Here is a 13,558-nt window from a genome sequence, read left to right on the forward strand (position 1 = left end):
ATAATGCATTTGCTGTTTACACTCCCTATGCTTGAATTGGTCTTCTATCAGAACTCTAATTATTACAAAAACATTTAGCCACAACTCACAAATAACTTTTGACATCTTTTTAAACTTCACATAGAGTTGCTGTTTAGATTGTTTATATTTTCACTTTATTTATCCTAATTTGAACACAATTAACACACGACTACCTTTTAGCTTCTAAGTAGTACTTGTACATGCAAGCAAATACGTTATTAAGCATGTTTTCCTTTCCATTTCAGCATCTTTCCCCAACGCTTTCAGCAGTCCAACTGCAGCAGCCCAGCTTCAGCAAGCTGCAGCCTCACCCGCAGGGAAGCAGACTGAAGGTGAGTTTCTTCTCTTGATGTTCTTCTCGCAGTCTATGCTTCACTGATGTAAGGTTCCTGCAAATAGCTGCAAGACTGCTGAAGTAGCATCTTGCAATATTAACTTTTGAGTACCTGAGCTTAAGAACCATCTCAATCTGTTGTCAATGTCAGATGAATGGAATAATTTGTCATCTGTATGTGAAAAGGTGAATTTATGACAGACATGAAGTTTGTCCCTGACGTCCTATGTATTAACCATGTTGCACACTAACATCAAAGTGTGGGGTGGTTGTCAGGAAGAACAAGTGACATTGGTAGAACTGTTGTAACACTGTAGCATTTTTGGGTTTTCCTTGTGTGGCTCTCCCAGCACCCTGCTTCTCTCTGCTTGGATAACTCACTATGTTCTGTCAGAGCCCTATGCCTTGTTTCCTTGCTCTCCTCTACACAAACACACAACATTCCTCATTGGGAAGGTCCACTGGAGCAGGCTTAATTATGCCAACCTGGTCGACGTTCTAGTCTGTGTCAAACTTTTACCAGCATAAAGCCCAAACTTTTCCGTCCTCATTTTCAGAAGATGTTGTCCCGAAATAAATATGTGTTGACTCTGCGTTCCCTGGCTCCATGTAAATCATGTTGAATACTGTAATGGTAGTATGGGTTGTGTAGAGGTTTTGGCAGTGACAACCAGTATTAGATTCTCATATATTTTGTGAAGACATGGCTACTGTATTTTATTTTTGCATGAACTCGATTTGCTAAATGTTTTTCTTGTAGTTTCGTTTTTTTCTTTTGCGTCTACTTCTGTGAGGAATGCAGTGTATCTAGTGGAAACATGCAGGTTCTTACATCAAATTTGTTGTCAATTATATCTTCTGTGGCACAACTTTCTGAATTCTCCTGGGATGTCCTTGTGGTTAATGTATTTGCACATCCTGCCAGAGATCCAAGTGAAGTCCCCAAGATGGATATATGTTTAACCCATTGATCCTCGGTGTCATATTTATATGTGCTAAAGTGACATAAAATCTCTGTGCAACCTCTTTTTCTACAAGTTGTAAAGTTCACACAGTTACGTTGCCCCTTGACAAGGAATATAACTAATCATTCCCTTTTAGTTGGTGTTTTTAAACATCAGGGAAACATTTTAAACAAGGCATTAGTTAATGAACATTGTAATTAAATTGTTTCTTACAAGCATAATCATTAGAATTGTCCATTGATTTCCTTGTGAGAAATTCCTTTGACAAAAGGTTTGAATTGTAAACTGTGTACCTACCCTGACTTCAGTCTTCAGCATGCATGATGAACCAAGTAGTCCAAGGGTTGTCATTCTTGTGTATCATTCTTCCAACCTCACAATATCAGTTGTTCCTCTCCACTACCCTCTTAGTCTCTCTCCCCGACCCTAGAGAAATAAAAGTTAAAAATGAGTCCAACTCAAGTCTGAAATGATTTGGCGAGTCTAGATTGCCTCAGTCTAGGGTCTGTCCATACCTGCGGGGCCCACAAGCGAGATTCTGTTTTGTTTTAATCTGTTAATCTTCTGTCCAATGGTGTTTACAGCTGATGTGGGTGACCCCCACTGACACCTCTGGAACCCTCTCTCCCTTGTCTAAGCTTTATGAATGCCAGCTGTGGGAGCTCCCAATTACACAATATACTGTGTTAAACATTCACAGATACATTTTCAGTGGAATCCAGTAAGGTATAAGAGGCAATTCTGACTGCACTTTTTAGGATGAATATGAAGCAGATCCATCCAAATCAGAAAAGAGTTATTCTGTGTACTTGAAAGGAAAAGATGTTATTTTGTTGATCAACTGGAAGTGGAAAGTCACTAACATTTGAAATTGTATCATTTTAATACAAAGAGCTCGTAAGCACAAGAAAGCTACAGTCTTGGTGCCACAGGGGGGAGAGAAGGGATACCAAGGGAGGTAGCAGCTGCAGGGAGGGGTCAGAAATTTGCCGTACGACTAGCAGTGGCATGTAAACAGAAATGAAAGTTGCCATTGACAAGATTACAGAAATTCCAACAAATTAAAGCTTTGCAGATTTGGTTAGTCCCTGAAATTCAGGATTGTTTTGGGTTCCATTTTTATTTTATGTTTTTTATTTTGTAGATATATACTTTTTGATAAGATAGCTCTATTTCAAGGACTCAATATCAGTCTACTCCCCTCTATCCACCCCCGTATATTTAACCAATAATTGGTAGAGTGTCATCACGTTGCTTATGGGGAGATAGTAGACCTACCATTTCTAGGATGCTTGGTCAGCTTATGCACGTACTATTGGTTTATTCCACTCTATACCCCCATGTTTTCAATCATTAATTGGTGTGTCCTCACGTTGCTGATGGGTAGATGGTAGAACACCCATGGCCCAAGTTGCTTGGTCATCTTACATTGCACTTGATATTGGTGAATTCCCCTTAATCCAACTGTGTCCCTACATAAGTTATTAGTGGTGTGTCCTAAGGTTCCTGACATTTAAACAAACATCTATGTCTCTTATCAATCTTCTTTCTTTATCTTTCATAGTTGGTTCTTGAGACCAATATAAATGTTTTTACCTATCATCTTATTGAACAGCCCATAACAAATAGTAGCTAAATCAGTTGAACTTTCCTCAAGAAGCAAATCGTCAAAGACAGCAAGATTATGGAAAGAGAAGATTGTTTTGCCATAGTATCAAAATATGGAAATGTATGTTCTCTTTGAATATTTACTGCCTTAGTAAAAACACAAGCACACCCCGTGAAAGAAATTAAGATGGTGATCCTATTTTTAGTGGGTATTTTAGCTGTTTGGCCCTCCATGTGCCTGTTGTGGGAGTGTAAGAGGGGTGTCCACTTAATGTTGGTGATGGGAGTGTATGAGCGGTGTGTCTCTCCCCCCTCTGATGTTGATGAGATCGTAAGAGAGTTGTCCGCCACCCAGATGCTGATGGGCGATCAAAACGGGTGTCCTTCCCCCCCCCCCTCCTGACGGTGATGGGAATGTAAGAGTGGTAGTTTGACGTGGTGTCCGTTGTGTTATAGGAACAGAGTGGGGACTTTACACTGCTAGTGCAGGGGAAGATCACAGCAGTAGCTTTCAAGGGAAGGCCTTGTATCAGCTTTGTGGACTTTACACCAAAAATTACGGTAAATTAGATGCCGGTAGATTTTAATCTAGAAGGGTTGTGGGAACGAGATTAGGGTTTTTGTTGTAGATGGTATTTTCTGTAATTTCCCTCATGTTTTTATATTACTGACAACAGCTTCTGTCTTTGTGAACTTTTTCTATTTCTTTCAACTTTCAAATGTGATTAATCTGCACTTCTTTAAGCAATAACTTGCACTGCTTTAGCCATTGTTACATTGTGCTTTATCTGTATGTGGATTACACTTCAAAAAAAATTTCTTGCAGAGACTTAACATTCATTAACACATTTTAATCTTTGGTGAACTTCGTTTTCAAATTTGTAAAACTAATTATCGATCATTGTGATTTTATGAAGCTTCTGTCAATATGGTTTTATAGACAGTAAATTGAACATGTAATAGTCATTTGAATTTTGAAGTTTTGAATTAATTTAAATTTAAGAAAAACGTGTAGTAAAATTCTAAAGAATACTACCAATAGTGCAACATGAAGATCCATTCCATGCCCACATACAGATTGGTTCACCCAGCTGTCTGAAGTTTAATCCATATTTCTGCTGTGCAAGGTGAGACATGTCATTTTCCACGTGGGTGCTGTGGTGTGCTGACAAGTGTTTGAGATACTGTAGATATATCATAAGCAGCTTCGGTTTCAGGCCCAGAAGGAGCCAACCTCTTCATCTATCATCTCCCACAAGAATTCAGTGACCATGATTTAATGCAGATGTTTGTGCCGTTTGGAAATGTGATCTCAGCTAAAGTTTTCATTGACAAACAAACAAACCTCAGCAAGTGCTTCGGTAAGTGATGAAATGTTTGAGGACAATATTGGTCTTGATGAACAGCTCTGGTGCTGTTTAGTACTGTGTGAAACTTTGACCATTAGTCCCAGTCTAGTCAAGTTCCTTTAAGACTTGGCTAATGATGATCCTTTAGTTAAGAATACGGTTACATTGATCCAAGAAGATCCGGGTGAGAATTAGTCTTCAGCAACCCATGCATCGTGTGGTCAGACTTGCTGACTTGGTTGATGCATGTCATTGTATCCCAAATGCTTCGAGTGAAGCTCATGGTGCCAATTACTGGATTGTCTGGTCCAGACTAGATAATTTACTGATGGCCATCGTATAGCTGGAAAATTGCTGAGTGTGGCTTTAAACAAACAAACAAACAATTTGAAACAAATAAATCCAGTGGGAGGCTAAGGCTAACTTGGCTGCAGTTCGCAGTGCAGAGTTAACCTAATGCATGCCAAGATAATATGATCCTGGCTGGAACTCAGGTTGACCTCGATTGTTCCTGCTCAGTGACCACCAGACCCGTGGTAGTGGAGTTTACCAAAGTTGTAAGTGTTGAGGACTTGCATCACTTTAGGTTTTCTATCCCCATGAAGCTGAAATGTGATATAAGTCAAATAATGTTCAAAGCGGCATTAAACCAAACTCACTAAACAATGTTGAAAGATTTAGCTAGTTGACTTGGGTGTTTCTGGCACAGCCTATGACCAGTTTTGTAATTTCAAAATCTATCTCCACACAATTGTGTAACATATGATCCCAGTATTAAGCCTTAGTTATGACAGTTTCTCTGTCTGAGAACTGTAAGTAGTGACCCAACTATCCCCTGATGCAGGTTTTGTGAGCTACGACAACCCCATGTCAGCACAAGCAGCAATACAGGCCATGAACGGGTTCCAGATCGGCATGAAACGCCTCAAAGTCCAGTTAAAGCGTCCAAAAAACGACAGCAAGCCCTACTAGCTAGCTGATTGTTAGCACGGTGAGTACCCTCAAGGTAGGAGCTTATCAATAAATGCCATGCTCACTGTCCTCACTATCCAGTTTGACAGTTGAGATACCTGCGTGAAACCTATGGTGGGTGGTCAGAGAGGTACATGACAGTCTGAACGTAGTTGGTGTCTAGAAGAAGGGACAGTTCTCCATGACTTATACTCGTATACACTTCTGTTTGTGACTCTTGTCTGTTTCTATGATTTTCGATATGACAGTTTTGAAATATTCCCGACACTTATTGTCATTGTAGGATTGTCAGATATACATACTGGAACTGGTATGTATTTTTTACTAGTGGATTTATGAACTGTCCTGATACTGTCTCCGATTGTCCTAGTAAGATTGTCATCTAGCTCCGTGTTGCCGGTATCTGATGCCTGCCCACATTGACATGGTGTGGATAGTGATGTCCTGCAACAGTGTAGACAGCAGAGATGGGCCTTGCTGTTTGTTGCCCGTGGCGGTCCATCTTCAGTGTTTTTTGTACCCCCTGTTTGTCCTGTCCTTATGTATGCTCTGTCAATGAATCTTGGCCCCATTAATGGCATGCGTTGTCTTGGTTCAGGAAAAATTATTGTTCTCTCTGTTGGGTTATTTGGGTATAATGTTCGCCAAAGTGGCCGAGTACATTACTCTGAAGTAAGTAGTAGGTTAATGCTTTCGAAGATATGTTATATGAATAGTGGGTGAATATATATATATATATATATATATATATATATATATATATATAGGATGAATGAAAATCACCAAACAGGGATACACTTGGAAGTTTTTAGCATTAACGAAGATCATGTCAAGACATGACACCTTTTGACAGTGGATTGATAGGAAGTAATCGTGTTTTATCATCTAGCTTCAATGAGCTGTGAATTGGGAGGATCTATTACAAATAAATCAAGGACTGTCACAAGTGAAGTTTTCACATTGGTGAAGATCATGTGAAGACATGACCAGTTTCGATATTGGATGGATTGGGACTCATGGTATTTTATCCTGTCTAGCCCCTGTTATCTGAATGGGGAGAATGTGATCGATGAGATCAAGCCTGAACTGAATAAATGTTGCCGGAGACAGGTTATGTTGTGTGTTAGGTTGTCCTGTACGGTCTCTCCCAATGCTAGCCTCTCTGCCATCTGTTCGTCCATTTCTCCTTGCTCTCTGGCTTCTGTCTGGCCTTTGTGTTTTCCCTCATGCCCCTGCTGCTGTAAGCCATGAGCTCCAAGACCTGGCTCCATCTCTCTCTCTAACTCGCAGGACTCATTCTGTTCTTAGTCCTCTTCACTTCCCATTCACTCAAAATCTATGAACCTTGGAGTTGTGTGGAATGACTACAGTGGCCATTAACAATATTTCAAGAAATAGTTCCTATGTCAATGACATGTTTGAACTGTTTGAAAGACATGCTAAGCTGTACATGATTCACTAAGCTATCCAAATTGTTGCTGTTTGATGCATGTTATGAAAGATGTTTTGTACGGCATGGGAAGGTTTCTGGTGTTTGTGTGGTGTGTTGTCTGTGTGGTATGTTGTGTTTGTGTTGTATGGTGTGAAAACGTCCAGAACACATTTGAAACTATGAAGGTGTCACTCATTTAATGCAGTTGATACAAAACGTTTTCATCGAATAATTGTAGGGGTACATGTCTACTTGTGAACATACAGAAATAAACAAATTCTTCAATGTGATTTTAACCTCTTTTTTTTGCAAGAATAAGTTCCCCAATCATGACACTATTCTGTTGTGTCCCTTTCCTTTGTGAATCCTTAACCATCACTTCTGTTAATCAAACAGTATGACCCCATTTAAACAAAGGCCAGACTGACTATATCCAACTGCTTGGGGCAATGTTTTTAATTTGTTTTCTTTTTGCTTCTTTTCTATGTAGATGACCGTGCCGTGCGTCGTGGCGTGTTACCCATGTTGCCGTGCTGTCCTTCATGTCTCCTCAAACAAATGAGTTTGCCTGTCACGTAAATAGCTGTTGTCACTGTAGCCCGCTAGCTTCCTCCAACATCAACGATTGGTTGATTCTCTCGCCCGACCGACCGACTGACCCTGACCTGGGGTCAAGGTTAATCCTTCCTAAGCAATGTGATCAGCATGGGTCTGGGCTACAGACTGCTGAAAGTGATAAATAACTGTGGTTGGGCGAGAGAGGGAGATGTGGTTTGTTTTATTCAAGTTCTCGTCCAAGGTGTACATGTTTCTGTATTGGGGTACCATTGTTGGGCGACATGATAGAGATGGTGGCACTGCCTGCAAGACGACCGCGGAAATGTGTTCAGTGATTCAAGCGATATCACCCATCATTTTGGTGAAGGAATTGTATTTGATTTTAATTTTGTTCTTTTATGCTTATTAAGACTGCAGGGATTACTTGTATCAAGTTAAAGGTAGTACAACATTCAGCCTTAATCGCGCTATAGCCAGTTCTGAAAATGATCTGTGTCCACATATATTGAATTGAATATCCAAAGAATGCATATTGGATAGAGATTTCAGATATACAGTTTAGATGCTTTGTTTGCTTGCATTTAGCCCAGAGGAAGTTTCATACCAATTGTTTCCATTAATATTCCATAAGCCTGTCTTGCCATTGTATTTGTTTCAAGCAACTATGGAATCCTTACAGTATTACTGTCTCCTCAAAATTTACACTTTATCTTACTAATCCCCAAACTTACACACTTTGCCGATCATATATACACATTAGTTACTACAGGAGAACAACCAGAACAGGACTCATATTGAATGAAGCCAAGATGGGACAATGTTCCATGGCTATATGTGTGTGTCAGAAGCCTATCCCTGCAGTCTTATGATCCACCATGAATTGTTATGCTAGACCTAGGCCTCTGAGCCCGTAGTAAGGGTAGTTGACTGCTATGTGGATTCTTGCTACTCCAGGCCTTACGCTCTGTACCCAGATACATGGAAACTGTTTCAATGTAGTTCATTTTATTTTCAATTTATATTTTAACATGTTTACTATACCAAAGGGATCATTGTTTCTAATTCATGTTGTTTCATGCTGTGTTTCATTTCCATGGTGGTTTGGAGTCTTCGATATTCAAGCTCCATTTTAGTTAATGTCTCTTCATGACAATGTGGAGAATGTTTGCATTTAATATTATTTGTCTCATGTACATACGCATTAGTAGGTGGGAAATGAACCTGAGAACATATTCTTGAAGTATTTATTACAAGGAGAGATTGTCATCATGTTACTATACGTATTCAGAAGCTTGTATCCTATAATACCATGAAACAGGAAGGGGCTCGTCTCACAGAAACCTGCTTGATTACGTATGTCAATAATTTGTACAACCATAAAACATTCAGATTGATATAACAAAGGCCCTTTGTTTAATATATTTAAAACATGTTCAAATTTCTTGCTGTTTCATGGTCGAAGCATTGGGCTAAAATACCAGTACTTGTATGAATTAAAAAATAATTCTTTGCAGATTGTATTATCCTGTATAGTATGTGAACAAGACCCTTCCTGTGTCTGTCAATTCCCTGCTGCAAAGGTACCCCATTATTTAGTAAATGCAAGAGTTAGACCTTCTTGACTTGGTCGTCTAACAACAAATGCTGCCTTATATTGTGAAGGAGAGGAACATTTTAGACATGTAATGTACTTCAGTTCTTTCTCAACAAAGTGATAACTTGTTTGCAGTGTTCGTTCTTTTTTTTAAATGAAAAGTTGTTGATGTTGATCGAGTTTTCTTGTTACAATGTGTGAAAATCAAAAATTAATCTCATTTAAATGTTGTGGAGTTTTCCCTTTAAGTGAAAGTTTGTTTTTGAGGACTGTATTTACTGGTGTTGAGTGAGTCGTTTGAAATCATATGCTGAGTAGATTGGTGTGTCTCGTTATCTGCTCGTTGAGGCAAAATAGCCTTGAACCTTAGACAGTAGCTTGGGGGCGTCCATATAACTCTTGAACTTGTAGACATTATACATTTTCAACTTTTGTAAACATCTATTCATATTTATGTCAGTTTTTTTAAAATGTAGATGTGGCACATATGTCGCCGAAATACTTGATTGTTTGTGTTGAAAATTTAAGACTTGTTAACATATCAGTTGTGTTTAAAATATTTTATAGAAGTATTTTTCATTACAATGCTGTCTCATTGCTTCATTTCCAGAATCAAAAGTACTAAATCATGCATTGCAAGACGAATTAAGATGTAAATGTCAAATTTTGTTCACCACTTCCATTTTGTGTGCACTGTTGAATATGACCAAGTGTGACCAGCCGAGAAAACTGATGTAAACCCAAGTGAATGTTCTATGTAAGCAGCAGACAATCAGAGGGTCAGGCTAGGTCAGAGACATCGTCGGTAGGAATATATCCAAATTACTTTAGTGGTATCTAGTCATAAGCTGACCCAAAAAGCGATCTTTATGGAAAGAGTGATATTTATTATGTTGATGTTTTGTTAACTTGATTAAAGTCATACTTTGCAAACTTGAGTGTTCATCCTTTTGAGCCAATCAAAGATTAATGCATGGTTTATGTGTAAGTTCTGTAAAAATACCTCACAGTGTCCTTCCTTCTGTAGCTTTAAACTATTTCCCCGAACTTACAGGCTGTTCTTGTTGTGTTTCTGAAGGTTACAACGGTAGTACAGTTTCTGTTTCATAATGGGACTCTGTTATATATACTACTTCCAAAAGTCCAGGATGCCCCGATTCTTTCATATCACTATAGTTATTCTGTCATGGCATGACAGGTTCGTTATTGTAATATGAAGAAATTGGATGGTCCTAACTTTTTGTGTAGTATACATTGGTCTTGTTTAGTCACATACTTGCACACGAGTTAATGTTCTCTATAGCTGCTTGCCTTGCATGCTACATAGTTGAACCAAAGAGTAGACTTAGCTTTCTGCATAGTACCATAGTTTTACTGCATATGTTTTAACTGTAGATACTTACTGCATAGTTAGACCATATCAAAATTTTACCATGTCTCCAATTATTGTGGATAACTTTATATGTGTATTTGAGATTGGAAACTTACGACTTACTTGAACTAGTGATGTGTCATGTTTGTACATGTGTTTGATTTGTTTACAAGATAGTTTTTTTTTAAAACACAAGACATGCTGCACGAGTGATTCTGGAAGTATTTTTTATTACAGTTGTATGTTCTGGTTGTGATCCCAATAGTTAATACCTTTGTCAGTAATGAGTAATGTTTGCAATTATTTTATTTGTTACAACAGCTCACAATCATATGCTTAAAATCATTTTAGGTTCCACAGATTTGTCACAGTCAGCCAATTTGGAAAATAGTTTGCTATATCGTATGTCCCTTTGAAGTTGCTCCTGCAAGTTTGGATGTAGGATAGGGATGTATCAGGTGTGGTATAATCATCCAATTTACTGAGAATTAGAAAGGTGTGGCTTTGTAGTGCAATGTTCTTAAGATTTGACTAAGATATTATCCGTGGTTTGGTATTCTCGGTCTCCCAATATGATACGATGGTACTGCTGCATGATTGCTCAGTGTGGTGTAAAATTCACAGTTCACGCCTATGAGAATTCTATTTTACCGAACAATATTGACCTGGCTTATCAAATGCATGTGAATTTTGAATTTTCAATTATATTAATCCTTCAAAAACAAAACATCCATGTCAATCCCCAAGATCTGTTTGTCTGACTGTGACAAGTCTTGATCCCCGGAGTTGATTGGACCCCCCTGCCAATTTGCTGTCGGCACAAACTCAGGACTATGTGTTCTCTGTCCATGTTGTTCCACTCGGGCACGTCTTGCTTTAAAAGCAACACAATTTATTACTGGGTACCCATTTTTAACGCACCAAGCCTAACCTGTTACTTTGCAGTCTCGTTTAGTTCCACAGCTGTTAAACAGTATTGAGTCTTTCCTGTTCAGAGTATGTTGGATATAAACGTTTGTTACAAAATCTTCATACCTCAGGTTCGTTGAATGTGTGTACATTTGGTGATCGACCCAAATCAGTATATATCTTGTATTATGGTCATGGCAATGCGCTGTGGATCAGCGAGATGTGATTCCTTGGGGGATATCAAAACTATGTGTCTGTCTAGCTGATATTCGGTTCCTACCCCTATCAGTATTTTGCATTTATTTATCAATCAAAATCAAAGCATTCAACTAGCATTACAAGTGCTTCATGTTGCGTTTTCGTCACACTGTATCTATTAAATGACCAAATGAGGAGGAAAATCAAAAGGTATGATTGAGTATATTATGTGTATTTCTACTGTCAATGATATTGTCAATTCTTACTTGCTGGTCACAGTTTACCATGGGATTGGTAGTATAATTGTGTTCACAAAACTGTCAGCACAAGGTGGTGGCAAGAGGAGACTGTTCAATTGGAGCTTTGCCAGACGTTCGGAATTTGGTGAAAGACGTTCAAAGTGTTGTGAATATTATATCCCTTTCAACTGAACTCTTAAAGTAGAGCATTATTGGGACAGTACAGTCCTTGATTCTGGCTACCTTTGTTTGAGTGCTTCATTTGAACAGTTAACTCCTTGTCACCAACTTGTGAAGCAGATGTGCAGGATAATTGAGGGTCCTGCTATTTTCTTGCCTTACTCAGTACTTGACAACATATCTAGTCAGACGAGACCTAAAACCTATAGTAGACTAGAAACAGCATCTGTATATTGGCTGCCATGTCCTTCCCTAGCCGTTACATATAGATGGACTTGACATTTCATTTAATTGGGCTGCAGTAGATCCGAGACGTGTCGCTTTGACAACAACAGGGTATAGGGGAGAAATACATGTAAATGTATATTTGTATTCATATGAACTTGATTATAATCAAAATTGTGATATTTTTCACCTCTTTTCTTCATGCTCATTTTTGTCAATTCATGAATGCTAGAATTGCACCCTCAGTATTTCATATTTCTCCGTGGGAATTTGCATCGGTGATGTGTTTATCAGTCTCCATGCTTGTATGGTTGTGAGATGATGCCCTGAATCTGGACCTGGAGCTCTGACAAGAGGGAGCCCAGGGAAACAGTTCCCCACATCTGCTGCAGCCCAGTTGCCAGATCACAGTAGTTGGTATAGAGGTTTGTTAACCAGGTAACTCAGCATGTAGATATCGGCCCGCCTGCCTGCCACCACTGGACTCGACTGACGGAAAGCAGATTTTACTTATTTTATTGTCCTAACTTTGATGTGTCTCCCTGTGGCCACAGTGTGTGGTTTCTATCTTGTATTAGTTCGCATTGTGATGTGGTTTGGCAATGTACAGAATGAGAAAGGTATTAAACTTTATTGATATAAAATGGTTTGTTATGTTTTTCATTACAGTTTCAAGGGAATTGCCAACACCAGTTCTTGACATATATTTTTCTTGAAAAAAGGTATTTTCTTTGCGTATATACCCCAAAGGAGATGCCATTGAGTGAATATAGTCAATGCATTGATTGATTGAATGCACTTGGTGTGCTTCATTTATGCCCCACCCATCACTCCTGACTGAATAGGTCCTGGTAACATGCTTGCTGAAGGAGCCTGGTAACATGAATATGGTGCAGTTACTATGTTTATTTGTTTTTTAAGGCGAGCAACAATATTACAGCTTTATGGTCGCAACCTGTTATTAACTATCCTGGATCGTACAAGCCAGTGATTGATATTATGAACAATGTGCCAGTTGACAGTTTGGATGACAATCCAAACAACTGCATCCTGATCCGTTTTGTCTTAGGGGCATGGGTGGCCCAGTCGTCTAAGGCGCCGTAACTCGCTGTTCAGAGTTGCCTCCGTTTGACACACCAGAAACCTATGATTGTGGGTTCGAATCCCGGTTCGCCCCGATTATGTTTCTAGGTTTGTCAGCACAAACCCGCCCTCATTGGTTTCACCAAAGTGGTAAACATCTGTGACCTGCATAACTTTAGGCCTTTCCTCCCACATTAAGCTGACACGTGGTGATATAACTGGAATACTTTTACAAGCAGCGTAAAATCAAACTTGCTCACTCACTCATTTTGTCTGGTTCTTGGACAAAAAAATTGGTTACTTTGGACCTGTTATAACCAGTAATCCCCATGAGATTCCTGCAGTTACAATGTTAGTCAGTGACCATCAACTGATTTGTTCGATACAATTTTGTACAGGCTTAAATGAAATTGTGGACTGGGGTATGAAACAGTAACCGACGTAAACACCAGAAACTAGTTTTGTCTAATATGGTAGGAGGCTAAATTAAACTGAAATTCTGAGTTCATTTGTCAAATA

The 13,558-nt window shown here is 39.0% G+C and overlaps 1 protein-coding gene across 21 annotated transcripts in view; it reads left to right on the forward strand.

The window, feature by feature from the left end:
- The window catches only part of LOC124126522 (CUGBP Elav-like family member 2), a 232,324-nt gene extending 219,724 nt beyond the window's left edge, over window positions 1-12,600 (forward strand). For 11 of the 21 annotated variants that reach the window (XM_046489980.2, XM_046490004.2, XM_046489996.2 and 8 more), the window contains 5 exons: window positions 267-353; window positions 3,385-3,489; window positions 4,134-4,289; window positions 5,122-5,268; window positions 7,172-12,600. In XM_046489980.2, the coding sequence (XP_046345936.1) occupies window positions 267-353; window positions 3,385-3,489; window positions 4,134-4,289; window positions 5,122-5,249 (476 nt within the window). In that variant the 3' untranslated portion in view covers window positions 5,250-5,268; window positions 7,172-12,600. The remainder of the gene's footprint in view (window positions 1-266; window positions 354-3,384; window positions 3,490-4,133; window positions 4,290-5,121; window positions 5,269-7,171) is intronic. The other 10 variants (XM_046490053.2, XM_046490070.2, XM_046490122.2 and 7 more) reach the window with 3 other exon arrangements.
- Window positions 12,601-13,558: the final 958 nt, after the last annotated feature.

The sequence above is a fragment of the Haliotis rufescens genome, unplaced genomic scaffold (genome assembly GCF_023055435.1).
Source record: "Haliotis rufescens isolate VD_foot unplaced genomic scaffold, xgHalRufe1.0.p SCAF_5, whole genome shotgun sequence".
Lineage (NCBI taxonomy): Eukaryota > Metazoa > Mollusca > Gastropoda > Lepetellida > Haliotidae > Haliotis > Haliotis rufescens.